A 27,213-nucleotide genomic window follows, 5' to 3' on the forward strand; every position below is an offset into this window, starting at 1 on the left:
TAAATCTCACCATGTCCTTCTTATTATTGTATTTAATTACAGCACAAAACGGATCAATATCGCACTGCGCAACAAATTATCAGAACATTGTCGCCCGTCTGCGAACAGCAAGCGGGTCCGGTTCATTTTCTCCTCAACGAGGAGTCACACTGACTGCTGCTTACTGGTTTTTTTAATTTATTTATTTTTTTAGGAGAACAGCCTCTACTTCTGTTAGAATGACAGGAGCGGTGATTTACAGGAGGACCAATAAAGCAACGCAGGTTCACGAGCGTGGAAGCCAGAGCTTTTTATTTTTAGGAAAGAGGAAAACAGGCTGCACAAACATATTAGTTTAGAATCAAAAAGCCATTTTCACTATTTTTAAATCATTTTAAATGACTATAAATTAATTCCCTGAACAGATCAGTCTTTACTCCATTAGTTACACATTGCTACAGAAATTGTTTTTATACAGAGGACATGTCTGTTTGCACCTCTGGTAAAGATGAGTCTCTAAATAAATTATTTTCTTACTGCAGTAGCAAAATCCCACTGAAATTTTAATTTGAGTGCATTTATTTTGTAGGCAGCAAACATTTTATTTTTTACAAACAAGGGTCAGTTTTTATTAGTTTTTTTTATTATTATTATTTGTACTTTTTTCAGTTCTTGCTCAGGCTGCTACGCTCACATTATAACACTGCAGCAAAGAGGCATCTTCAGCTTTATTTCTACATGTCAATCTGTTTTTTATGAGTGACACTTGGGGGAAACTTTTGTCACAAACATAAACAAACTCAAATATGTAGCGACTTCTCCTAACTCTGTGTGTTCGATGAGGATAAGACTGAGTGTTTCTCCAACACTTCAGGTGGGTTTGGTGTGAAACGAAGGATGAGTTTGAGAAAAAGAAACGCCTCAAGTCTGAACAGGAACCTTGTAAGGAAGTGACAAAGAGTTTTTAAACACAAAAATCAAAACAGAAATATCTCCAAAGACATAAAATTAACATTCAGTCCTGGTCATCTCAGCTCATGGATCTAAATCTTATTAAAAACTCTACAGAGAGGATTTTCTTTGTGCGTTAGCTTCTTGCTAATGAATTATGTCAAGTGTTGTCCTATCGGCAAAAGAGCACTTTCAGGAAGCTTTAAAGGGCTTTTTATTGTGCGATTTTGCTGCTGCAATAATTCTTTTCATGCTTTTAAGACTTCTTCACCAAGGTTGCCAAAAAACACGTTCAAAGTCAATCAAGAATCCCCAACACTTTCTCATCTTTAAACTCTTTTCTGGTTTCACACCGTCTCCTCCACGATGAACTCGATGGCGTGTTGCGGCGACTGACCAGTTTCCACCATGGTGATCTCACTCTCCTCCATGGTGATGGTGGGAACCGTGATAGCCTGGCCTCCCAGCACCGACGAGGGCAGGATGACCACCTGCGAGGTTCCCTCGATCCCGCTGAGCGAATCCGACGGGATCATCACCGTCTCGGTGCCTTCGTCGCTCTCCTGCAGCACGTATATGGTTTGCACGGTGCCCGACTCCAGGTCCGTGGTGGTCGCCAGCGACGACAGCGCCTTGGCCCCTTCCAGCACCTTCTGAACGTGGGCGACCTCGGCGGCCTGCACCACCTGCTCGGCCGCTTCCGGGGCCAGGTCTCCGTGTTGGCGCAGGTGCTTGTCGAGGTTGGGGCGAGAGCGAAAGGCGGCGGTGCAGTGGGGACACGGGTACGGCTTCTCGCCGCTGTGGGTGCGGGCGTGCTCGGTGAGACGGGCCGCCACGCTGAAGCTCTTGCCGCAGATCCAGCAGCAGAAAGGCCGCAGGCCCGAGTGGATCCGCTCGTGGTCCTGGAGGTGGGGGAGCTGGCGGAAACGCTTCCCACAGGTGGAGCACTGGAGGAAAGACGGAGAGGAGGACCGGTCAGTGGAAATGTAAAGAGGGCGGAGAAAAAGAAAAGAAAAATTCACTTCATCAATCATCTAAATTTGGCCATAAAAGTGAACTTTTTTTTTAATTTTAAAGAAAATTAGTTTGTGAAGTCGAGACCAAACAAGATTAATCATTTTCTGTCTAATGTCTGGACAATATGGCTGAAAAACAAAACAATATTAGGGTTTCATATCAGTCAATATCAATAACAATTAATACATTTTTTTTGTTTTAAATATTTGAAATATTACCAAACTGGTGATGTGACCTTTCCTGTCTTATCTACAGTTTTCCTTTTCACTCCTTGCCGTTTTTTTATTTTTAAGCAGTAATGAGGCACAAACTGCAACATGTTGTTGCTAGGTAACCATAGAGACAGTAAGTTGCTAGGTAACAACAGAGTGATGGAGTTAGTTGAGGCCCCCAACCTGGTTTAGCTGACCTGAGAGGTTGATCATATTCCTACATATTTTTCATATCAAATTCCCAGAGTTTTACATGAATCATAAATATTGTGAATTAATAATCGATGGGTGGATAGTGATGTGAAAAAAATATTTAACCTCATTTCTCCTGTTTTTTCCTCTTTTTTTGCTTTGTTATTATGTCACACATTAATATTTCATATAAACAAATTCTATTATCATCAAAGAGAACAAGAGTAAATACCAGAAGCAGTTTTCAGTCAATAACTTCACTTTTTGAAGTAAATAACCACACAAACCATTGTGGTCCTTTGTGAAAATATATTTAGTTTGTTGTTAAATCATAAATTTAAACCTTTTAACAACTTTTTTGGTCCAATTTCAACACCAAGGTTTGATTATTGCCTGATCCATAGAATGAAGAAATCAATCAAGCAGAACCAATCTGACAACATGAAGCGGGCTAAAATCGTACCACATCATGCTCCGGTGTAAAGGAATTGAAGAACAGATAAGAAACGAAGACATCAACGACTTTTAGTCTGGAAAAAAATCACAAAACCCCTTCTAAGGGTTTGGGACTGCAGTACAGTGAGAAACATTTTCCAGAAATGGAGAAACGGTGAACAAATGTCATCCAAATGTCCCAGAAGTGTTTCAAAGATACACCAAAAGCAGATAATGACGCATTTAGAAGGTCAATAAAGTACCAAGAACAACATCTGAAAGCCTGCAGGCTTCACTGGTCTCAGCTAAGATCAGAGTTTATGATTCTATCAGGAAACAGAAGAACGTGGAACAATGTTCTCCAAAACCGAAACCATGGCTGGATAAAAGAGAATATAACAGTCTGGATTCACATTTGATAAGTAACAACTTGATGATTTCTCCCAGCAATGCAAAAAACTCATTGCCAGTTGTCACAAATGCTTGTTGGCGGCCGCTGCTGACAATCTACTAAGTTTAGGGGAAATTACTTTTTCCACATAGGGTCGAATTGGTTTGCAGAGCTTCATTAGGTAAAACCAGAATTATCATTTTCAAAATTGAGTTCATATTTTTTGGGACAAAAATCTGAACTTGTTGGAACAACAACGAAACAAAAACAGAAAAAATCTGTGAGGGTCCAAACACTAAAGTCAGACAAATAGCTAAAACTTTTAAACAAAAGGACAGAAAATGAAGTCTGGAAATACAAATGTTTTCCCATACTTTTCCAGCCTGAGTAGGAACTCAGGTTAGAAAAGGTTCAAATTTAAGTTAACTAAAGTAATCCCATCAGTAATCAGCTGTCGCACTTTTCTCTGCCACACTGCGATTTCCTCCCTGCATGCTTCCACCTGAACGAACACAATGAGCCACAGCTAAACGCCTGATTAAACCTGAGGCACAACAAAAGAAAGACATTCAGCTTTGCTTATATTCCCACTGGGGACGCTCAAATTGAAACCACAGCCTCTGACGGATTGGCACTGCAAGTATCCCTGAGACATACTTCTTCATATTCTTCTTCTCAGATTGCTCTGTTGGTTTCCATGCAAATATGTATCTGATACGTACATCTGGGATGCAACATGCACTTCAGGCGGTTCTGTTTTGAAATATAAACACTTGACAACCTCCTTAAGTTTCAACTTAATGTTGCTCATAGAGCCGAGCAACGTCAACTTCTCAAACGAAATTCACTGATGCGCTATGAAGGAGTGGATGTGATGACAGAAAAATGGAGAAAAATTATGTTGGAATGTCAATAAGCGACGTTAATTTTGATGTCTTCTGTGAGTTAATTCACTTCATGGAGCAAATTTTTAACTTATTTTCATCTTTTGTTTTTTGTTCAGCAACTTGAAACGATCCCGTTTAAGTTTAATAATGTGAGAAAACTACACTTTTCTTTTTATTCAGCCAATATTTAATACAGTTGACAAAATGTTAAAATTGAAAGATTTTTTTAAATTCAGCATATTTATGTTATGGAAGCAGGTTGAGCCATTTTGATAAAAGAAAACTCGGGTTTTTGGGAAAATGTCCACGTAGTCCATCGATAAGATCACCAATAAATTAACTCATTAATCAATGATTTATATCACTAATCATACAGCAAAGCCACAAAGATTAAACCATGTCCTGTAACTCTGTAAGCTTAGGTTTGGTTGGGTCTGTAGCTGATGTCCTGCTCCGTCGTCTCTGCATCAGAGAGAAGGAAAGGATCCCAGAATAGAATCAGTCACAGAGGGGAGCTGACAGGCTCTAAGTCAGCCCTGTCATAAATCACAGGTACACAGGGAGAGGAATCACCCTCAGGACACAAAACTGCATGAATGTCTGCGCTGTGGAATGGTCACAACCACCGTTTGTGTGTAATCATCCCACATAAGCAGGACGAAATCTGCTTTTAAAAGCCAAGACAAATCTGGCGTTTTATGCGAGCGCACAAGCTCCGCCACTGTTCTCACCTCGAAGGGCCTCTCATCAGTATGTGTCCTCATGTGAACGCTGAAGGTGGAATTGTAGGCAAACTCCTTGAAGCAAATGTCGCAGCGGAAGCGCGGTCGGGATTTGGACTTGGACAGCGATCCTTGGAAGTGGGCCAGCACGTGCTCCTCCAAGGTGCTGTTGGAGGTAAATCTGCGGCGGCACGGCCTCACCGGGCACTTGAGTGGCGTCTGGCCTGTGTGGGATAAACGATGGAGATCCAGGCCCTCTTGGGTCATGCAGCGGTGCCCGCAGAGGTCACACTCGATCTGTGGGAGGAATGGAGACAGAATGAGGACAAAGTATAGATGGGATGGAGACAACATCGCAGTGTGTGGTCAAACTGCGGGACAAGTACATTACCGCTCAAATGCAGCAGATAATCCTGTTGACACTCGTGGTAGGGGACATGTAAGAAGCCTTAACGTTATATTTTATTGCAGCAGCATGATCTCTTGAAACATTTGGAACAATTCAACTTCTAACATGAACACATTTAAGTGGGAGAAGTGATTAAATAACTCAAAAATACTTAATCTCAGAGGAAATTAAATGTTGTCGTTACTCATATCTTGTACTCTGGGCAAGAAGGCTCTCCAGTAGCAGTCAGTCTTGCAGTGAATCAGAAGAGGCCTCTGACTTAAGACTGTTGCTATATGATAGTCTCACGACGTGACAAGTTAGCAGCTTAATAGCAGACACAATTAATAAATCATTCTAAAAACAAATAGCTGTTAATAATAAATGTAACTGAAGTTTGTAGCTTATACTTTTTTAAATGGATCAAAATTTCCCCAAATTTGTAACAAACAATCCATGACTTTATGTTTCCAGAATAATAAATAAGATGCATCACAGAAATGCTATGCATTTCTATTAGATGGAAGAGGAGACTAAAAAGAGAAAAGAAAATCTTTTCTTAAATATTTATGCCAGATATAATAGACAAACAGACAGAGAATAAAATCTGGGAACACAAATATTTTTCCAGATTTTTCCAATTTAAGCCAACTAAAGTAATCAGTCACCAGCAGTCGCACCTTTTTCTGCCACACCCATTTTCTATTTCTATCAGAAAAAATGCTCTCTTGTCAAATTAAAATAATTTTTATTCCAACTTTTTTCTAATACAAATTTACCATGGATATAAATAACTGAGTTTATCTGCATATTAGAGGACGTTACTACGCATTCTCTATTCCTTCCAGACAAAACGGGGGTAAATATACGTGAAACCCTGAAATGTTCCAACCTGTCCAGTGGAGCGTCCGCGGCCTTGTCCTCGCCCACGCCCCGTGTTCCTCTCCTCCTCGGATGAAGGACAGCGCTGCAGGTGGATGTCCAGCACCGACTGGTTGATGAACTGCGACGAGCAGTGAGGACAGGTCACCGGCTGCTTGTCTGCAACACAACGTCGGCAGGTTTTACTGTGTTCAAACATCTGGTCAGCTGATCCTCCTATAAGTATGTGGCTGTTAGCACACGCTTATAATGGTTCATAATGAATGAAACAACAAAACATGTGTTGAATCCAGATGTTGTGACACTCTGTTGTGTCTCTGTGGACGCCGTGGCAACTGATCCACGCTAAATATTAATTAAACGCTAACAATACAAATCCCAGGTATAATTAGAGATCCTTTCACAACATGTCTATCAGGCATTTTTTTAAAACGATCCTAAAAAGTTAGATATTAGCTTCATGGCAGGGCAAGAACTAACCTGCCGTCACGTCTCTTTTCCACCTACATCAAACCAAACGCTCCTCTTCAACAGCACAACCTGAATTTTATCACCAATATGCAACACAAAGAGAAAAGGTTTGCTTCGTTCAGAGGATATTGATTTTATAACGTTTGACACCATTGGAAACTTAAGAAGTTAAAAATCCCGGATGAAAATCCATGGGGCTCATAAATACATCTGTGCATGTTTGTGTCTAAAATCTTGTAGAAACTAAAAGCAGAGAAACATTTCGTACCTTCTTTGAAAACTGATGATTTGGCATTATTTTCAGCTGTGGTATAATAAGTTCAATAAACATCTGCCTGCCTGCAGGAAGTCATTTGGTTTGATCAGGGATCATAATCCGTCATGTTTACTGACAGTTAATAAGTGCTAATGCCTCTCAAACGTTTCTAGAGTCAATGCAAAATTTCTGCAAGTTTCAGGAGTGTAAATTTAATATTAATGTTATTGTTATGACATTTTATGTAATTTTATTTTTAGGTGAATATAGATATGTGTATCTGTTTGGTTTGCTAGCTGTTTTTGTTTGACCTTGTGTCTGAAAACAAGTTTATATCCACTTAACAATCTTCATAATTATTGTTACCTATATTTAAGACAAAGTAATTACACTAAATAAAGAAGTTAATCAAAATTTACTTGTGTCACAACTTACTAACTTTATGTAGTTGTTAATTTTAGGTATTGTTTTTTGGTTCTGTCATTCGAGTTTTGTAACATAACTTTAATAACAGCTGTTGACAGGTTTCACTCAGATACTGAAATCCCTTAAGTGTCAAATTATAAAAACTTTGTGGTTTGTTTATGTAAGGTAGATGTGAGCCTGCTAATTCTTCTCTGGGTAATTTATTCAAAGCAGATGAGGAGGTGGAAACATGGCCAGACAAGGCTGCAGCTCAGCGGAGAAAAGGCAATAATTCACAGTGAGGACAGGATTTATACCAAACAATAACGTGTCAACAAAGTCACAATGGTTGGTCAGTGCATAAGTGGACAAAACTGGTTCCTGTCCTGACTAGATAACCTACTAATGCATTACATTATTAAGATCGTCCGGAGACTCTTCTGAACAATTGGTTTCTTGTGCTGCTTTGATGCAGCTCACTGCCTTTAATGTAGACGCTGGGTCACAGATTGTTTCACACACTCCTGTAACTCCAGGCTGACACTTACATTAGTATTCATACCCTTCATACAGGTGTCCTCAAATGGTTACTTCTCTACTTGAAGTCAAGCCAAACCTCCTTAAATCTTAATTTTTTTCCATTACGAAGGAGCTGGTAGTTGATACAACCAAATACCAAACGACATATAATTGAGGAAACAGAAACAATTTTTAATACTATTGAAAACTTTGCAGAAACCTTGATTTAAATTACTTAAATAAATGTTTTCAGTTTTGGGACTTGGAGTCTGCACCCTCTTTAGGCCCTTTGCTTAGGATCCATAAAATCTTGACTAACAACAAGAACTCCGTTTATGTTTCTTTCAGGACAGAAAAAAAATTGTTTTATTACCTGATTTTATGCTATTTTTATATTTAAAAAATACACTAGTAACACAAAAGGTGATGCCTGCTAGTGTGCTTAATGTTGCAAAAAAAAATAAAATACCATAAAAATGTGGTAAATACTTTAAATAGATGTGCTTATGGCTCCCAGCAATTTCACTTTAAGCACTGGCTGAGTGACAAAGGTTTTATTTTAAGATAAAACTTTATGTTCAGTAATCAATTTGTCTACCAATATAATACTTTGCTAATCCAAACATTAAGATTTTCTGGCAAAAGATTCTAATATACAAAAATGACAGAAAAATCCCACCACAACACATAAATAAAAATATATTGGGTTAATAATTTTTTTATTTCTTTATTTCTATAATAAACTAAAGAATTTCAAAACATGAGAAATTTTCAGCATTATAGAAGGTTAGAGTAAAGTAAGAAAAATCTTTCTGAACTTTTGGCTTTCTTCTATACAAAAAAAATAATTACACAACACAGACCACCAATAAGGAGACACATGAAATTACTTTTTAACAAACATGAACACACATAAAATCTCTTTCATTATATACGTTCAAATCCACAATCAAGACGGTTAGGTTTAGTCTTTGTAGGTGATGTTTTAAACTCTATCGAAGTTCATAAACATCTAATTATAAAAGGTTTTCTTTTCCGAAGTCTTGCAAAGCAGCAAACTAAGTGGCACTTTGTGAAAGTTTTCTGCATTTCTTGTTTGTCATTTTAGCATTCAGGCTCATCGATTCATCTCTATACAGCTGGTGTCCCAGATACATTTTGGCAAAGTAAACCAAACTCTCAGTGGGTCACTCTAGAAAAGCTGGCAGAGGACTGCTGGCATTGATGGTCCCGTCGTCATGTCCAAAGGCCATCATGCCAATATCTTGCAATCTGCTAACCATCTGCGGTGTGTATCCCATTAGCGAGATGCACTCTGCTCCCTGCTGGGACCCTCTAATTAAACCTTTAATAAGGACAATCTCAGCTTAAAGCCTTGCACTGATCAATAGATCAATCTCTCCCATCATCTTTCTCAGAGGAGACCCATCCCTCTGACCTCTGCTGGACGCTGACTCCTCAAGCTTAACTAATGAGGTTGCAGCGCTAACACCCCTCTGATTAAGATAAGGTGTCAACATGTTGACCCAGTTCATTTACCTCCGCCCAGCTACGCCGTTCCTCGTGGCACACAAATCAATTCAAAGTCTGTGACCTCATGCATCAAAAGAACAATGCGCATACAGAGCGGCTGCATGAGTGGAAATAAAAAAAGATAGACCACCAACACAAGCCGACATGTTCATTTATCAAGTGCTTTGAATTAATCGATAGTAATTCAGTGTTTGCTGTACTGATAAGAACATCATCCCTGATTGATTTCCATTACGGTGAGCCATGGGCTTTCATTTGGTTTCTTGTTATGCTCGTCGCATTCTGTCAATTTCTTACTCCTGCGCGGAACCGCTAATCAAAGGCGAAAAACACCAAGGTTACACAGAGGCAGACGTAAGCACAGATTGGATTTAGAAACAAAACATTCAAACTCGCTCTGCCTCCATACGCCCCGTTAAGCTCACCTTGATGTATGAGCGAGTGAAGGTCCAGGTCCTTCCTGCGTTTGAACGGCTCTCCACATTCAGGGCAAGGGAACGGGTGGCTTGTGTGAAGCAATCTACAGACAGACAGGGTTATGATGAAACTGTCATTCATTACGGGACAGGAAAGTTACATGTCAAACAAGGCTATGATTTTAGCAATTGATTATTCTGATCATTAATCAAATAAAATACTCTGACATATTCTACAGAGTTCTCATTTAGCCACTTAAACCTTTTTATGCAATATTATAATACATTTTTAAATAGGAAAATAAGCATTTTATTTTCTAAAATGCAATCACACAGTATTACTTTAGTATACGCTTGATCGTTTGTAGCAAAGGATGCATCTCCAGCTAAAAATGAAGCCCGTTCTGCTTGAGTTATCAATAAAAGGTAGGACTGATCAGTTGACTATTTCTGCAATTCCAAAAACAAAAATGTGATAAGTTGTTTTTTTATCATCACTTCTGTCATCACAAAATATAAATATTACAAACATATCTTAAACTTTGAAGTTTATATCTCTCAAGCTTAACAGATAGACAAATTAAGAGAGGATGGATGGAAAAAAGGAAAAACGGACAGATGAGTTGGATTTAGATAATGGGAAACTGAAAATGCCAAATATTTTCTTCTGATGCTGTAAAGTTTTCCCAACTTTACAGAGGCAGACATTTTACCTGTGGTGTAATGAAAATATGAGATTATCCTATTTAAAGACTACAAAGGCGACATTTCCAAACTACAAATGATTTTAAATAGATGGCTTTCTGGAGAAAGTGTTTGTTTTCCGGCAGCAGAATGATCTTAAGCATACAACCAGAGCGACAATGCAATGCTGTGATAAAATGGCCCTGTCAAAGTCCAGGTCTCAATTCAATCAATATCCTGCAACAAGAATTGAAAATTAACATTCCAAGACACACTCTGTTTAATCTGAATAAGATGAAGGTATTTTGAAAAACATTTGGGTTACAAAAGCTGTTGGAGAGAGTAAAATCTCCAGCTGTAAGTGTTTCTATAAACATGGCCTGGAAAATACTTCAATCAAATCCCAGATTTTTCCTGACTGAGTGAAAACTCAGAAATGAAACCTCTGAGGTAATTAAAAGACGAGATTATCACACCTCCATATATAAAAAAACTCTGAAGACCAACTTTCCAAATTACAGAGCTGTGAAAACCAGCTAGAGAAGTGATGGTTTGCTTTTCGCTACAGTCGTGGGAGGATTATCAGCATGTGTGTACTTAGTCGTACTCCAGTTAAAATGAAGGCATTAGCTAAGCGTATAGCAGCTAAAGATAAAACAACAGCAGTAAACTGGGAGGAGTCGCAGTTAGGACATGAAAGACTATATTTATCCATTGCATAACGTTACGCCGAGTATAGCCTTAGGGGAGGAGAAAAGTGTTAGGATGTATTCACCTAATGCCGCATTAGGACTGTGAAGGACCAAAAAAAAACAAAAAACAAAAAAATGCTGCAGTTCCGGCAGTTTATCATCAGAACAAACGCAGGTGGATGTTTACGTTTTAGAAACCATATCCTGACAGAAACTGTACGCACAAATTATTCCCCATTAACTTATACAACAGTAGGTTGTATAAGTTAAGTTGAAATAAGTTGTACTAAAAGTGAAAAGCAAGGTGAGCGTTGGAAAGCAGACGGTTTCTGTCGCCTATTAAAAAGACAATCAGAAAAAATAACAGGGAGAGCCGACGCTGAGGGAGTAACCACTTCTGACAAGGCATCTCTCCACCTTACCAGATGTTCGTTTATATGAAGCAGACGTAAAAATCATCAGAAAACCTAGGATGGCTTTGATTGTGTGACGTTTTGCCTTTTAATCAAGCATTCAAGTGATTTGAAATAAATGAAAATCAACACTGAAAATGTAAAATTTCTACTTTGTCTTTCACAAGATAGAGAATACAGCAGTATAGTGCATTTAGCAGAACAGCTAATTAAGAGCATACTGAAACTGTAAACAACATTAACAAATAATATATGAATTCATTAACAAGGTGCTCTGAAAATTATTCATACTTTCTTTTTATTACATTAGAATCGCGAATGTACGTCATATTTAGGGACAGCCTGGTCTCAAGTTCTGTTTCTAAGTTAAATTTCAAAATATGAGCTGCAGACCCGTGTTAATGTGTCTCGCCCCCAACAGGAATCACTGTTATTAACGTTCTAATTAATAACCATTAAGGGAGTTGTCCTTGAATAACATTTTTTTAAAGGGGCAACCATAAAAAAATATTAAACAGGAAACCAAATGAACCATCTGTCATTTGGTGTTGATTTGTTTCAGCTAATCAGATCAATGGAGTACAGCCAGTTTGAAAAAAAATCTGTCCTGCCAAAATAATTTTAGAGACGATTTAAAAAAAAATAAAAAACAGTTTTTTATGGCGAACAGCCTTTAATGTCTTTCAAATATAACTGAGGCAACCTCTTTGCTGAAAGTGTGCATGAATGAAAATGAAACACAGAATTTGGTGTGACTCCATAAAAAGGATTAAGTTATTTATTTAAAAGGCGTAAAGTATTGGGTAAACAGAATCGAGTCCAGATCATTTTTTGATAATTTTACAGACTTGTATATCGGTGTAAAATGGGTTTTTGCTGACTTTTGAAATGATTGTCAATTTTTAATGTTTTCTGGCTTTTCACATATTTATATTTAGTAATTTAAGAGCCAAGGTACATGTTTTATTTCACTGCATTTGTATCAACAAGAGAAAATTGAGTGCAAATGTAAGTCATCGTTTCTTTTCTTCCAAATTTGTATTACAAACACACACTGTAGTGGTGATATTCTCGCCGCTCGTCAGCGAAGTAGGATATGACCAGGCTGGTCCATCTTCCTGTTATCATTATCATCTTAATTTACTAGGCCTCCAGCTGCCAATCACAGGCTCTGGCTCAAAGGAGCCCAGACATCTGCATGTCTGCTGCACAGCTTAAAGGTCTAGCACAGCATTCGGACACAGCTCAGTTCTCACAGTTCCTGTTGAGAGGAGGCAAGGTTATCTAAATCCTGTCCTGGCTCTATATTTGAAATGTAAACAGAGTTCAGAAAATGATTGAATACCCACAACCACATGACATTGTGTAGTCGGCAGCAGACATACAGTCCAAATAACATAATAATAATAACAACAACAACAGGAGGAGAGGGTTATTACCTGTGGTCGTTAAGCTGTTCTTCAGTGCTGAAGTGTGAGGGACAGTTTGGACAAGCAAAGAGAGCAGAGCCGTCACTGTCAACGCTACACGCCTGCGATGACAGACATAATAGTCCAGATCAATAAAAAAGCTATTTCCCAACATGTTATCATTGTAAAAAATAGATTTAGTGGCACTCCTATTAGAAAGCTAATGCATCTGTGGAATACCCCTTCAACCTTTCTACATGTTTAGATGTTACAACAAACTTATGCATTTTATGTGACAGACCAAAAACAAGAAAACTGGAAGGAAAGGGACATGTGGTTTTCTATCTTTTTATAGCTAAACACTTAAAAAGGGAGACTGAATTTCTTTTCTCTGATACCCTAAAATATAATCTGCTACAAATAACAGTCTTCACAAGTCAAAAAACAAAAACTCTTGAGTCTAAATTACTTTTGCAGAGCCCTATAATGTAAGCTTCACATGTCAGAATCGGTGTTTTGAGGAGAAAAAGGTAAAAGCGTTTACTGGTTTGCGTCCTCTCTTGCGTGCCGGCTCCGTTGATGAGTGAATGAGGTGATGTCTTTTCAGGGTGGTTGCCTGCGAGAAGCTTTTCCCACAAACGTCGCAGCAGAAGGGCTTGTTGCCTGTGTGGTTCATGCTGTGGCGCAGCAGGCTCTGGGAATTGGTGAATGACTTTGTGCACACCTTCACAACAACAATGAGGATTAGTCAGATATACACGATTATAGGAGTTTTAATTACTTGCTGGGAAACAAAGACACGTGTATAGTAGGCTGCAATAATGAAAAGGCTCTCTTGACAAATTACAAATGATGTTTTTGACTATAAAACAACTCAGAATGTGATGCTTTTTTTTTTTTTGCAATGATGAAATCCTTTCATCCTTTCATCCTCATCATAAAAGCCTTCACAACTCGTGAGGAATTCTTTTTTTTTTCTGTTATAAAATCTGTAGTTTATGATGCCCACACCTGGCAGACTGCATATATGTACGCTTAATCAAAATCTAATTTTTAAAACATTTCCTGTTGTTCAAAGACCCAGGGGGACCTGTCAGATTTAATGAGGCCTGAAGTTCAAACTGTGTCATCCGCCACACTTAGAAGTATTACATCATCTCATCAAAGTCAGCCGCGCGACCTAAATGATCTTTACATCAAAGCAAATCATCCCTCAGGTTCAGGGTAAGGGACACTTTGATTAGGCTTTCTGACTGGCACCTTGCATGTGAAGAGCTTCTCGCCGGTGTGGCTGTAGACGTGGGTGCGGAGGAAGACGCGCCTGGTGAAGGTTTTGCCGCAGTAGGGGCACACGTGGGGCAACGGCGTTCTGGCCCAGTCTTGCAGCAGCTTGGCAGGTGGAGGCTGGTTTGTGTTGTTCGTGTCGCCTGCACCGCTGCCCTCCAAGTCGTCTTTAGAGGCTTTGGTTCCTGATCACATAAGACATGATGTGTTGAGCAGGATGACATAATGTTTTTCATTATGGTGCCAGGCAAAGTATTTGTAGACTAATAAGAAAATTGGGATGTGCCATTAAAAAATGTCAATGTATTTTATTGGGATTTTATGAGACGTGCCAACAAAGCTGTCAAGATTAAAGGAATATTGTGGTTTTCAAATTAAAACCAAAACGTGCACTGGCATTCAGACCGACTCTGATAGCTGTAAATAAAATCCAGACAAGGCAAGCAACAGCCAAACGTCTTGGTCATTAGCTGTCCAAACCACGCAGAGACTGATGCCCCAAAACACTTTCAGTTTTCATTGTGGCGAATGATGATTCCACAAAGTATTGCCTCAGGTGAAGAAGACTTGAATGCAAATGCATTGCACACAAAACATGTTTTAAAATAATCTATCATTTGTAGCGGTGCACCAATTGCAGTTTTTTGGCCAATTAACCATCTTTAAAAAGCCTGACTGGCTGATGCTAATTTATTTTGTCTGAAATGTCGCTAAATATAACAATAACGTCGCTGAGTTGGCAACAGTGGGGTGACTATTGTTAACTGCAAACGTGCAGACATGCCCTGGTCCTCACATATAAGTGAAGATCGGCTTCACATCCAAGTATCAATCGATCACTGATCTCACAAAAAGATTGGTGCCAATTAAGGAAATTGGCATCGACAAATTGTCTAAATTGGCACCCCTTATCATTTTCTATTAACTTAGAAAGCTGCATTAAAACGTATCAAATAAAAGTAAAAAGGTATGAGTACATTTGTCAAACTGCAATGATTTCCACTGACCTTGTAGTGAACTGGCACTTAGGATCCTGAATGAAGGCCGGCCCCTCTTCGGAACGGGAGACCCTGATTCCCCAGCAGAGGGGGACAGCAGTCTCTTTGAGCTCTGTGCACCGTCCTCACTGCTGATAGGAGCTGATTCGTCGCTTACTTCGACCTCATGAGTCTCCTCGCTCTCTGAGGTGAAGCGATGCTTCAGCCGGTGGTACAGGAACTGAGTTGTGTTCATGAAGTCGTCTCCGCAGTGGGGACAGGTGTGCAGCGGCTCGCTGAGGCTGTGCTTCTCTTTACGATGTTTCGCCAGGCCTTTATCGTCTCCAAAGCTCTCCCCACAGTGGGTGCAGAAGAACAACTCGGGTTGTGTAAATGTGTGTGTCACAGTGCTGGAAGAAGAAACGCCATCCTGCGCACTGCCCCCGTTGTTTAGGGCATAAACCTCCGGTGTGACTTCAGGGACTACCGCCACCGTCTCCTCGCCCTTCTGCTTGTGCTGCTTGCGGTGATAGAGGAAGAGCGTGGTGTTCAGGAAACTTTCTCCGCACACGGAGCAGCGGTGCAGAGCCTCCTCGAAGCCATGCTGGGTCTTACGATGGGACACCAGCTCAGACACCAGACCAAAACACGAGCCGCAATCAACACACAGCAACACTGGCTCCGGCTTCGGCTTCTTGGTTATCCCTCTCCTCCTTGGAGACGAATCGTCCGAAGCAGAAACCTCAGCAACAAGACCTTCTGGGTTCTGAGACGAGGACGTCTCTGGAGCTTGTGTCTCACTTCCATCCTCAGTGTTCTCCTCTGGTTCTGGTTGGATGATGTTGCCGCTTTCTCTCTGTGGGGTAGAAGAATCGTCTTGACCAGCTGCTGCGGCCTGGCTCTCAGAGGCCTCCGGCTCACCGTTGGGGCCCAGTGCTGATTTGCACCCAGCTTGTTCACACGCCCCTTCTTTACGATGCTGCTGCCACTCTTCGAGGCTCTTGAAAAGTTTATCGCAATCCCCACACTGGTAAAGGATTCGGGGCTGGTCTGTTTGCCTTTCGCCATCTGAAACGTCCTCCAGTTCTTTCTTGATACTCTGCACAGAGGGAAGAAGCGACTGGGCTTCGACCTGAGGAACGGCGCTCTCTGAGGCGTCACCCTGTGAGCCATCTCCTTGTTGGTCCACCACTGCCCTGGAGATGTTTATTACATGTTGCTGTGAAAAAGAGAACAGACATTTTTTAAATGTTTCACACAACCTTCATTTCTTTTATTTTATTTAGCCTTTTTTTGTTAATTAAATCCATCCTGCAGTGTTCATCTTTACATCGTATTTCTCTTAAAGGATGCTTCCTTTAACAGATTAGGATAGGTTTATGGGCTATATAAAACATGTTCATTACATATTTTGCACAAAATTATTCTTATATAATGAGATTTCAGTGTGGTTAGTTCTGTCTATTTTGAGCTCTTTTCAGAATGATCTGGTTTAGGGTGTCTTGGTACTTTAAATCAAAATAAACTGATGCTGACCACGCCCCCAACTCAACGTTTTCATATATGAAAATGGTTGAAAACATATCCGCAGTTATACAACCGTACATTCTTGAAAAGCAGAAGTAGAGCCTCCTGCACAACCAACACAAATGCAGGAAGTGGTTTCTGGATGGTAAGTAAACAACTAATCGTCTTTTTCAGCAGCCATTGTATAGTGCATGAAGGGTAAAACCAGCTGACCAAACATGCTGGAGTTCAGCTTGCATTGCTAGGTAACTGGGCAGCGCCACTCAAATGTGCTTTAACAACCAAGAGGTTTTTGAAACAGCTTATTTTCCAGACACCGAAAAACGGCTCTTGGACTGTTTATAGAGGCACTTAAAACCCAAACAGATATAAAAATGTGAATTTTGCACAATAGGTTCCCTTTACGTCAGTGAGAAATGACCATTCATTGTTGGGGAATGTATTTACAACCAAGATTTCTCTGAGAGGTTCAGGTAGCCCACATACAGCCTCACTGTGTGAGACAACACTCAGAAGAGCCAGCATCCGGTGCAGGTCCACCAGGTTCCGAAACAGCTTTTTTCCACTTGCCATCAGACTGCTGAACTCTTAACTGGACTGCACTCAAAAACTGGTCTCCACTTCATACCTTGCACATATACATAGCTAAGTAACTTCCATTTTACTGTCAGTCCTGCACTTTATATTTTATATTCATATTTATATTCATATTTTATACTGTATTTTATTTTATTCTGGAGTAACCTCACAACATTGGAACCTCAAAACATTGTCCTGAGCCGTATGCAACGAAATTTCGTTCTGTATACACCCTGTGCATGCAAAATGATAATAAAGTCAGTCTAAGTCTAAGTCATTGATGTTGAAGAGGTCACTCCAAAGGGTTTCATCCACTTGGATAACAACAGAAAGAACATTGAGGTCAAATATGAAGAAATTCTGGAGCTGCTTCAATCAGTCCAGTTCAACAAGAGTCACAGACTAATGATATGTGGTCTGTAGTGATATTCAGATGTATGAGCCATAATGGGCACCTTAAGATGTCGTCAGGTCATTTCAAAAAGCCTCCTGATTGTAATCACATCTTAAAATGAATGTGCATTTTACTCCTAAAGGACTACCGACTCCTAATAAACAGGAAGTGAGTCGCATGTTGTACCCTCTATTGATGACTTGTACTCAACACTTCCACAATACACTAGCAACAATGATAGTATTTCTTTAAAACATGACTGGTTAAAGCCTTCTGAAAACATTTAATGCTTAGAAACCTTCTGGGGCATAAATTCAGCTAAGATGTGGTGCTGTTGTTGCCTGGGAAACTCTTCAAGTAAAGTGAATACAACTGCAGTTGGAGTCCCTAATTACTGCAAAGCAGGTAATTAAACAGGAAGCAGAGCGAAAAAAAATGCAAACGCAAATGCAAATTGAGAACCGCCTGCTGCGCCACTAGACAGCAACAATATCGTCAAACCTGGAGCCTCGCTATTGTTAAGTGCATATCACCAGTTCTCAAAATAAAAAATTATAAAAAAATATGATATTTTAAAGTGGGGGAAAAAACACTTTTAGTTGTACTTATTTTTCCCATTTTGTCACATAATAACTGAAATTTATTGGTATTTTATGTGACAAATCAAAGTAGTGCATAATTGCAAAGAACAGGCAAAGTAAAATTTGAGGGGTCTTTGTTTTTAAGTTAAAGTAACAGGAAGTGTAGCATGTGTTTGTATTTCATTTTACTGCCATTACAACTCCAATTTTCCGCCTTGAATCGGCAAATTTACACACTGAAAGAAATTCCTAACTACCCAGATATTATGACTGTAGATGAGGGTAGGAACATAAATCGATCTGTAAATTAGGAGCTTCACTCAGATTTCTTTTTTCCAATCACATAAGTAAAAAGTAAATTAATATAAACTGAGAATAAAATGAAAAGATAAAGGAAGAGCTGGGGGAAGTTTAATTTTGAAAAAATTCAAATTAAAAGCTAATTCTGACTTTCTGCAGAGAGATCTGCACAGCATTCTCCGCTGACGCTCTGCACGTTAACAACCAGATTTTAAATTAACGTCACATTAAAGCGACGGAAATTACAACAGCTAATGCAGAGTGTAGACACGCAATAAACCTACTTATGGCGAATCATGTGCCAGGAAGCCATAAGCTACGAAGGGTTTATAGCGTTTCTCCAGCTGCTTCATCCAGGAGAAGGCCAACGAATGATCCGTCAGGAGAAAGAGCAGCACTGACTGGAGCATTTCTCATGCCCCTCTTCCCACTGGCGACTCAGGACGCAATCTGTCTGTCACAAGTGTCACAGTGTTTTATAGACGCATGTTTAAGACTGTAAAGGATGGAAGTCCGGGCACAAACTCAGACAGCCATGCCCTGAAGCTAAATGAGGGCCAGAGACTGCTTTTAACCCCGAGGGCTTTTTGAAGCTGTCAGGGGTTTGGCAAAATAATAAAGTGCCACATTTGTCCCAACACTCGGCTCAATCTGTCCAGGTTTAGCACAAAAAAAAGAAACCTTATTTTAGAACACTGAAATGTTGCTCTGACTGAATAAACTCCACAACAGGGTTGTGTAAATGGAGCACAACAGAAAAATAAAAACATAAACACATCATGCAAAACAAAATCTGTATGAGTCTCAATTGTAAATGTGGTCAAATTTTGGATTAACATATTAAAAAACAAGAGGATGTAGAATAAATCCAGAAACAGTGACACAGATAGTGGACTCGCCCACTGAAGAACTGGATCATCCCAGATTTCTAAAGCAGCAGACTGTTCATTATAACTGAATCATGGGGAACATTCTGGTGATTCATCTGAACTCGGCGGATATCATGTAAATGTGCCACTCTGGACCTCAATCTGGCCTCCATCTTTGATTATGTTCTCCTCTTCTGCCCCTGGAGCAGCCTTTTTCATCTACAGTAAAGTCAATAGAAGCTAAATAATGAAGTAGTACTTACGCATACTTATGCTTTGAGAAGCTGCCCTGTTATTTTTACATTAAACTCTTGCACACTAATTTCTACCAACAACATGTATGTCTTATAGTTTCCTTTTATGAACTTTATAATCACTCCTCCTCCAGTGTTATACACAGCTTTGTCTCATTAGTGACTCGTTACTTTAGTAAACAATGTGCTAATGAGTAATTCTGTTGTTATGTTGGTGAGAAAGCAAAACCAAGTAATTTTAATTAAAATTATACGCATACATTAATAAAAAAGCTTAGTGTGACCTTGGTTGAAAAGCAGAATTGTGCTCTTTTAATGTCTACGCAGCCCTTTGAGGGAAACCAGATGCTGCTGTTTGAATGGGAGTGGATGGAACTTGTGGGTGTTTGACAAAAAAAAGCATAAATAAACTAATAAATATATATTTGTGCATTTTAGGCGTTCCAGCAGACAAGAAAAGCAATAATATTAAGTTACTACTGTTGAGTGGCAAAGGGTAATTGAAAGGTTTTTAAATAATGGGTCAAAAGGTCTCGTCACTGCAGCTTGCCCCTAATGAAGAGGATAAAGAACATATAAACATATATACTGAGCTTCCAGTTAATTTCTTATTAGCAGTGTTTGTTTATTTAATTACCTATATTAAATGTTAAATTTATGCTATTGTGTAGCTTTTTTTCCAAACATTTGCTGCCTTTTGGGCAATAGTTATGTTGTATTTTATAAACTAGGCTAATTATTTTTGAGATATGCTTTTCCTCATAAAGCAGATTCAGGATATAACACATATAAGATATATGTATATTTATTATTGCTCTACTTCAGAAGAAGAAGGTTAAAGTTGCAGAGCCTTCCATAGTCCTACACTTTTCCTTCATTTGCCAAAATACCAATTCTGTTTTCTGGAAAATATTCCAGGCACAACTCATCACACTAATTCAGCTTATGGTGTTTTAATACTACAATTAACTAGCTACTCGCAACGTCTCTGCAAGCTCGCTCCCTTAGCAGATAACCCGACTAACAATGGCTAACAATGGCTAACAATGGCTTGCTATGGATGTGTTTCTGAAGAAGGATAATATTGTGTACATTAACAACGTTTGCTGCAAAGTTCCTACAAATTTCTAATTTGACAAAAACTTTTCCAATAGAAAAGATCAGAAGTCGCAGAAAATGCACATTTAAATATATATATGTGTATATATACAGTATATTTACCTAATATGATTTTACTTCTTCTATGTTTTATTGGTTGTAGTTTTTTTGTAGTAAGCTCATTAAACTGGTGACACATTGTGTTGTGAAATATCAAAAGTGTTAAGATGTTTGCTTTGTGTTTGAAACCCTAAACGGCAAATCCCAGTTTTGCGACCCACAGCCAAAGCGCTCTCACTATGGATGTGATGCCATTCCCCGCTCCAAGCTCATAAAACACAATGCTGCAGTTGACTTAATATCCAAATGTGGTTTTTTTTCACATTTCAGTTTAGCAACTTCTACTTTTATCAGTAAAAATACATCAAAATTGCACCACAAAGATAAAAAAATATCTCATACACAATTATAAATCTCATATTTCCCCATTACTCCCAATCCATAAAGTCCTGCTGGTTAATCTGAGGTCAAAATTATAACATCAAAGTACATCTAAATCAGATAATAATGTGAGGTGACCCTTTAAAATGAGTCAGTAAATAACCACAAGCACCTCAATGTTAAGTGCTTAAGTGATTCCTCCAAGGTCACCATTAGTATGATGGGTAGCAGGAAACTGTATTTCATGACTACAGATTCACTTGTCAGCTCGATGTCAGTCTCTAAATACGATTCAGAGGTCTTACGGGATCATTTCATGACAAACAGCTAAAACACATATTTTATTGCTTGTGTTTCCAAGTTAAAACCCGCATGAATAGCGACACATTGAAATCAAAGTAACCTGGCGCTGCATGTTCCAGTGCTTACCTGTGTCTGCAGCACTGGGTCGTCAGCAGGGGCAGCTCCAGATGAGCTGGACTGATCTTCTTCAGCGGTGCATGTCAACTGGTGCTGAAGGACTTCTTCTAGAGTATTAAACTCCTGGTAGCAGGGGAAGCACATGTACACCGATGTAGTCTCCATGACTGCTGGGGGAAACACATCATAAACATTTCATAAGAGATGCAGAAATACAAAACTGGCTTAGATGGAAGATTTTTAAAAAAAGCTGCAACAGTTCACAAAACTAATCCATGCTTTGAATATTTGAGAAAGATCTCTACGTGAAGCTTATACAAATTCTCCCAGCAATGCATCTTAAGTTCGGTTGTGAACATTGCCCTCTCCTGATAAAAAGAAGTGTGTGCAACTTTGAGGAAGCCTGGGAGCAAGAGCCAAGATTTCCTGAAGTTGCCAAGATGACTCATCGCGCAGTGAGCCTGAGCTGATTGTTATTTTCACCATGCAGGTCGCTGCTCAAGTGGAGACCTCACACGCTTCCTCCCTCTCTCTTGGTCTGTCTGTTTCATTTCATGGTCTGAGCCGAAATTTGTCCTAAACATCAATTAGAAACGTATTGTAATTGGTCTCAGTGGAGGTGCAGTCAGACTCATGCTGCTGCTGAGAGGGGCAACAATCAAAACACAATCTCTGCAGCGTTTCCTATCCAATCAAACCTCACGGTGCATAAAATATGGGTAAAAAAAAGCTTCAGATCGGAAAGGCTCTTGAATTTACTAACATTAATATAGAAATATGAAGACGCAGGAGATATTTGGTGATTATTATTTTGTTGGAAAGTCTGATGAAAGATCTTTAAATAATTCAGCAAGAGTTTATCTTTTTGGACAGTAAAATCTGCTCCAGATTTTTCTCCAAATGCAAAAGCCCATCTTTGAAAATAAGTGTTGAGGTTTAAACATTTGCTATGGTTTTAACAGTGAGATGTACGTGAAAATAACTGGTGACTACTACATTTGCTGCATTGAATTCATTTCAAATCTTTTAAATATGAGAAATTAGTAAAATTGGCATTTTAACAGCCAAAGTGTGATGAAAATTCATAAGAATAAACATCTGCAAACGTTGCATTTTATCACTAGACTTAGACTTAGACTTGTACTTTATTGATCCTTTGGGAAGACTCCCTCAGGAAAACTATGACTTATGCTCCATGGTTTGTTACTTTTACAAATAGAACTGGAAAGCATGTAAGAAAAAAACTAAGAGTGATTATTTTAGAGTGTCATTTTTATTAGGGTGATTGCTTGTGGAAGAACAATTATGGGTCAGATGTTTCTGATTTTAAAGGTTCTTATGCGCTTTGTTAGACAGGTCAAAAAGGAAATATAATTCTGTTTATCACTGCATTTTAGGTTTTAAACAAAGTTTGTTCGAATAGAAACAAACCTTGTTGTGTTTTTACACACTTATCAAAGTGTGTAAAATCCAATAACTGTTGCTTGACTGGCTCTGAATAGTAGCTCAGATAATGAAGAATGTAATTTATTTTTTCCTCTAGTCATTAAATGCATTAAACAACAACAACAAAAAAATCCTTTCCAGTCTGGAAACACATCAACCGAAAGCATTTTGTTTGATACATTTTGTTTTCGGTTTAGTACAAATTAGATGCATGTTCAGTTTCTATTGGATTCAAAAGTGCATATTAAGCGACTTTTTCCATTTTTTATTTCCTGGACTATGTTTATCATTTTAAATTAAGTTAAAGTTATAATCCCTGCAAACAAAATCAGAACTCGTCGGTCACACCTGTAAGAAAAAGTCGATATTTAAAAGAGATCAGTTTGTAATGTCTGTGGTCTTTTAGTGGCAAGATATTGGAAAAAGAAAGCAACAAACAACATTAAAAGCAAAAACAAAAACAGAAATTCACATTCAATAGCAGCATATTTAACCCAGTTCGGTCTGTATGTAAAGTGCCAATTAACAGCAAATATAATATTTAGGAAAAAACAGCTGAAGCACATACCAATTATTTGGAAGCCAATTTGGTTCAGTTACATTTCACATCCAATTAAATCCAATCATATTGTTAGATACATTTCCAATTACACACGGTCACATCTGATCCTGTACTAGTGCAAGTTAATGTTTATGTTCATTGAGATCCTCATTAGCATCAGCAGCATGCTGCATCTGCTATTCTTCCTGGGGTCAGTTTACAATCTACTGTGTGTACTCCAAGCCTCCTAAGTCTGAATAGAGTAATAAATACATAAGTTTAAAAATATATTGAACATTTTGGGACGTGCCGTGGTGGTGGCGTAGCGGTTGGCGCGACCCGTATTTGGAGGCCTTGAGTCCTCGACGCGGCCGTCGCGGGTTCGACTCCCGGACCCGACGACATTTGCCGCATGTCTTCCCCCCTCTCCTTCCCTGTTTCCTGTCAGCCTACTATCACATAAGGGACACTAGAGCCCACAAAAGACCCCCTGGAGGGGTAAAAAAATAAAAATATATATATATTGAACATTTTAAAACAAAATGTACAAAAATAAAAAATTAAATTCTTTATTAAAGACTTAATTTTTTTTTTTAATTTATGCTTCATTCAGGATCTATTTTCAAATGCATATTACTCTTCTCCACTGATTTGCTATTGACCTTTAAATCTACATGTCATTTTCCTCCATTAAAGCCCCTTATAGGTGAAATTCCCCTCAGAAGATTTTAGTGCATCTCCCTTTGGTAACACCATATTTGCCTTAACCTTTGCACCTTGCACTGCATGTTATTACAGAAACACTATGTGATCAAGGGGAAGACTGGAAACTTGACACCTGTCTTGAAAAAACACCATCCTTTTAAAAATGAGGGTAAGCCACAAAACCTCATTGCTTAAAAAAAGATTAATCAATGAGTATGTAAGCAGAAAGTTGGATGGAAGGAAGAAATTTGGTAGAAATTAGGGCTGTAGTTAAAATCATTTTAGCAATCAAGTATTTTATTTATTATTCTGACAATTAATTGAGTCACTGGATTAAAAAAATGGAATCTTATCCTGTTCTAACATTTTTATTCCCTACTGTTATTTGTTTCAAATGATTAAACTTCATCATACTCCTTTTCAGACTCACAGTCACCGAACAATTGTTGTATGTATTTGAGTACTTATATTTGGTAATAAAAAATTTTATTTACACTTAGAAATATGAAAGTTTCACTTTTATTATTTGTTGATGAAATGTCTGTCTGAAATAAATTATCATTTATTTTGAAGAATGTTTATTTATAAAAGTGTTTTTTCTGCCTGAATGCATTTTTGTAATTATTTGTATTATTTTTTACATTTTAGTTTTTAAAATACCAGAATTTGCACATTACATTTATATTTTTGTGTTTATGGTGACATCGTTTTAAAATGATTTATTAAATCAGATGTTATGATCAGTTATCCAATGCTTTAGTAGCATTTTTACAAAACATAGTTTTATTTCAGTAACTTCTTGGATGGCTACTTTTTATTTTCCTTGAGTAAAAATGTGTTCATATGTAGTGCTATTCTTACTTGAGTACAATTTTGGGGCACTCTACCCACCTCCGGTTGAATGTAATATTCAGTTTCTGAGAATTTCAAGCGTTAATTGACTAATATTGAAATAAAATCACTGTGTGTTATGCATCTGTACAATAAGAGTTTCCTTTTTTAAATTAATGACTGAAACAAGTTAAATTTCCCAATAATATACTAATTTATTGAGTGCAACAAAACATGTTTTATTGTGAAAATTTACATTCATTGTATTTATTTGAAGTCGTTTTATCTGCTTATATTTTATAATAGTTCCTATAGCTACTACCTATACTTCACGAAGCATCTTTATTCTTGTTGATACTCTACTATAAAAATAACAGTGTACCGTGGTGAAGGTTAACACTAACATGTAACTGATTCAAAAGTAACAGGTTAGCAATGAAGAGGCCACAAAACAGATGTATTATGAATACTATTTGTTGCAGTTGGGAGTCTTTATGCAGCTTTAAGGTATAAATAAGATGTGAACTGTACCTTAACGGACTCACTGTGGTATCAATCCTAAGCTAGGGGATTTGTCACATTAGTGTGAAGGATGACCTAATGGTAGCCAACACTGTGTTTACTGCTTAGCTAGTGTCCGCTGCCGACTGATAAGAGGGCAAAACTGTCAAACAATAAAATATTGATTACATTCTATAAGCATAAATGATTTCTAAACGCTAGCATAATGTCAAGCCTTCATGTTTCCGTGTTCCTGGGCGACCGATCAGCAGCGACAGCCAGCTAATATGACCGTTCAAATGTAGGCTAAACGGGGCTAGCAGCCGTTAAAGACGGTGGCTTTATCTATGAGCAGAGCAGCACTGCTAACATGGCCATCTTTTCTGCAACATGGCTAACGTGTCCCCGGCGTGGCAGGCAGCTTCTGCCGCCAGCTTTAGCCTTCTTTACGAGCCACGGAGCCACATTAGCCGGAGTCGGTGCCCCGTTTAACAACTTGTACTAGTGCTGCTTACTTTCTGATAGCGAGGAGAAGAAGAAGAAAAGACTCAAGAAGGAGGGCGGGATGTGCTTCTTCGGTGGTATAATGGCGGCGTCAGACTAAAAGTTAACATTAGCTGTCTCCCCCCGTTGAAATCCTCCATATGCAGTCACCACAGGTAAATGTAGCAATGCGATATTTTTTTACGAAAAACAACGACAGCAGCGTAAAATAAGTAAAAAATAATATAACAAAACTCACCGCAGACATACGTTAGTCGTCGAGGAGGAAATAGAACAACTTCAGCTTTTTCTCCTTCTTGATAGGCTCAACCTGATTGGCGGAATGCGTCTCTTTGTCCACCAATACGATTCCACTTTACAAACTGCAAGGATTTTGTAGTCCAAAAGCCCGCCACCATCAACGACAATGCTGTAGTAGTAGATTCATTCAAAGATATAGATTACAATTTTTTTTTTAGAAAATTTGCTGTTTTTATATTTAAAATACTTGCAGACGTTCTTTATGATCCACAGGACTAATCTTTCATTTATATATCCAGAAAAATGTTCACATAGCAACACAAAATATGCTTGACAATAAAAAAATCATTCAAACCCCATTATTCTGTTTGGCTGCCTATCTCAATACCTGGATTTACATCTGGGCTTGTAAATGCTCCTGAGTTTCTGGGTCTGGTTTGAATTAAGAAAATATTACATCCACCTATCAGTAAATCCAGCCATTTATTCATCTGCAGGTTCTGCATTTACAGTCTGACCTCGCATTGTCTGCGAGGTCAATGAACCATTGACCTCACATTAACCTCTAACAATGCAAGGTCATTGTTAGAGGTCAATGACCTCCGACAATGACTTTAGAGGTCAAACAATGACCTTAGAAAATTGAGCCTCTAACACTCAATTTGCCACTATGCCTGATACATTTATTCTAAAACCTGTACTGAAAGTGACTGGATTACTGATCTTTTCATCATTCTTAGTCTTATCTATTTCAAAGTGCCTTTTGTGATAAGGGCCCTGCATGTCCATCCATCCATCCATTTTCTTACACCCTTGTCCCTAGTGGGGTCAGGAGGTGCTGGTGCCTATCTCCAGCTAAGGTTGCGG

General features: G+C 38.6%; 1 protein-coding gene across 4 annotated transcripts; it reads right to left on the reverse strand.

Moving 5' to 3' along the window:
* Positions 1 to 264: 264 nt before the first annotated feature.
* znf574 (zinc finger protein 574) lies at positions 265 to 26,459 on the reverse strand. 4 transcript variants are annotated; one of them, XM_028013214.1, is made up of 10 exons: positions 26,345 to 26,459; positions 21,588 to 21,745; positions 15,146 to 16,334; positions 14,115 to 14,323; positions 13,399 to 13,578; positions 12,885 to 12,976; positions 9,666 to 9,760; positions 6,067 to 6,215; positions 4,796 to 5,083; positions 265 to 1,877 (listed from the first exon to the last, which is right to left on the reverse strand). In XM_028013214.1, exons 2-10 carry the CDS (start codon positions 21,741 to 21,743, stop codon positions 1,278 to 1,280), a joined length of 2,958 nt encoding a protein of 985 aa, XP_027869015.1. In that variant the 5' UTR covers positions 21,744 to 21,745; positions 26,345 to 26,459; the 3' UTR covers positions 265 to 1,277. The 4 variants fall into 4 exon arrangements, with proteins under 4 accessions (XP_027869015.1, XP_027869016.1, XP_027869017.1 ...); XM_028013215.1 differs by having other exon boundaries at positions 21,588 to 21,748; positions 26,345 to 26,444; XM_028013216.1 differs by having other exon boundaries at positions 26,356 to 26,434.
* Positions 26,460 to 27,213: the final 754 nt, after the last annotated feature.

The sequence above is a fragment of the Xiphophorus couchianus genome, chromosome 3 (assembly GCF_001444195.1).
Source record: "Xiphophorus couchianus chromosome 3, X_couchianus-1.0, whole genome shotgun sequence".
NCBI lineage: Eukaryota > Metazoa > Chordata > Actinopteri > Cyprinodontiformes > Poeciliidae > Xiphophorus > Xiphophorus couchianus.

What these genes read in the sequence shown, in the direction of transcription:
- znf574 (XM_028013214.1), bottom strand. Translation starts at nt 21,743, where the DNA reads ATGGAGACTACATCGGTGTACATGTGCTTCCCCTGCTACCAGGAGTTT. An exon ending in GAACAGCTTAACGACCACAG is followed by an intron (nt 9,761 to 12,884) that starts GTAATAACCCTC and finishes GTCTGTCTGTAG; the next exon opens with ATTGCTTCACACAAGCCACC. An exon ending in GCGGACGCTCCACTGGACAG is followed by an intron (nt 5,084 to 6,066) that starts GTTGGAACATTT and finishes TTCCTCCCACAG; the next exon opens with ATCGAGTGTGACCTCTGCGG.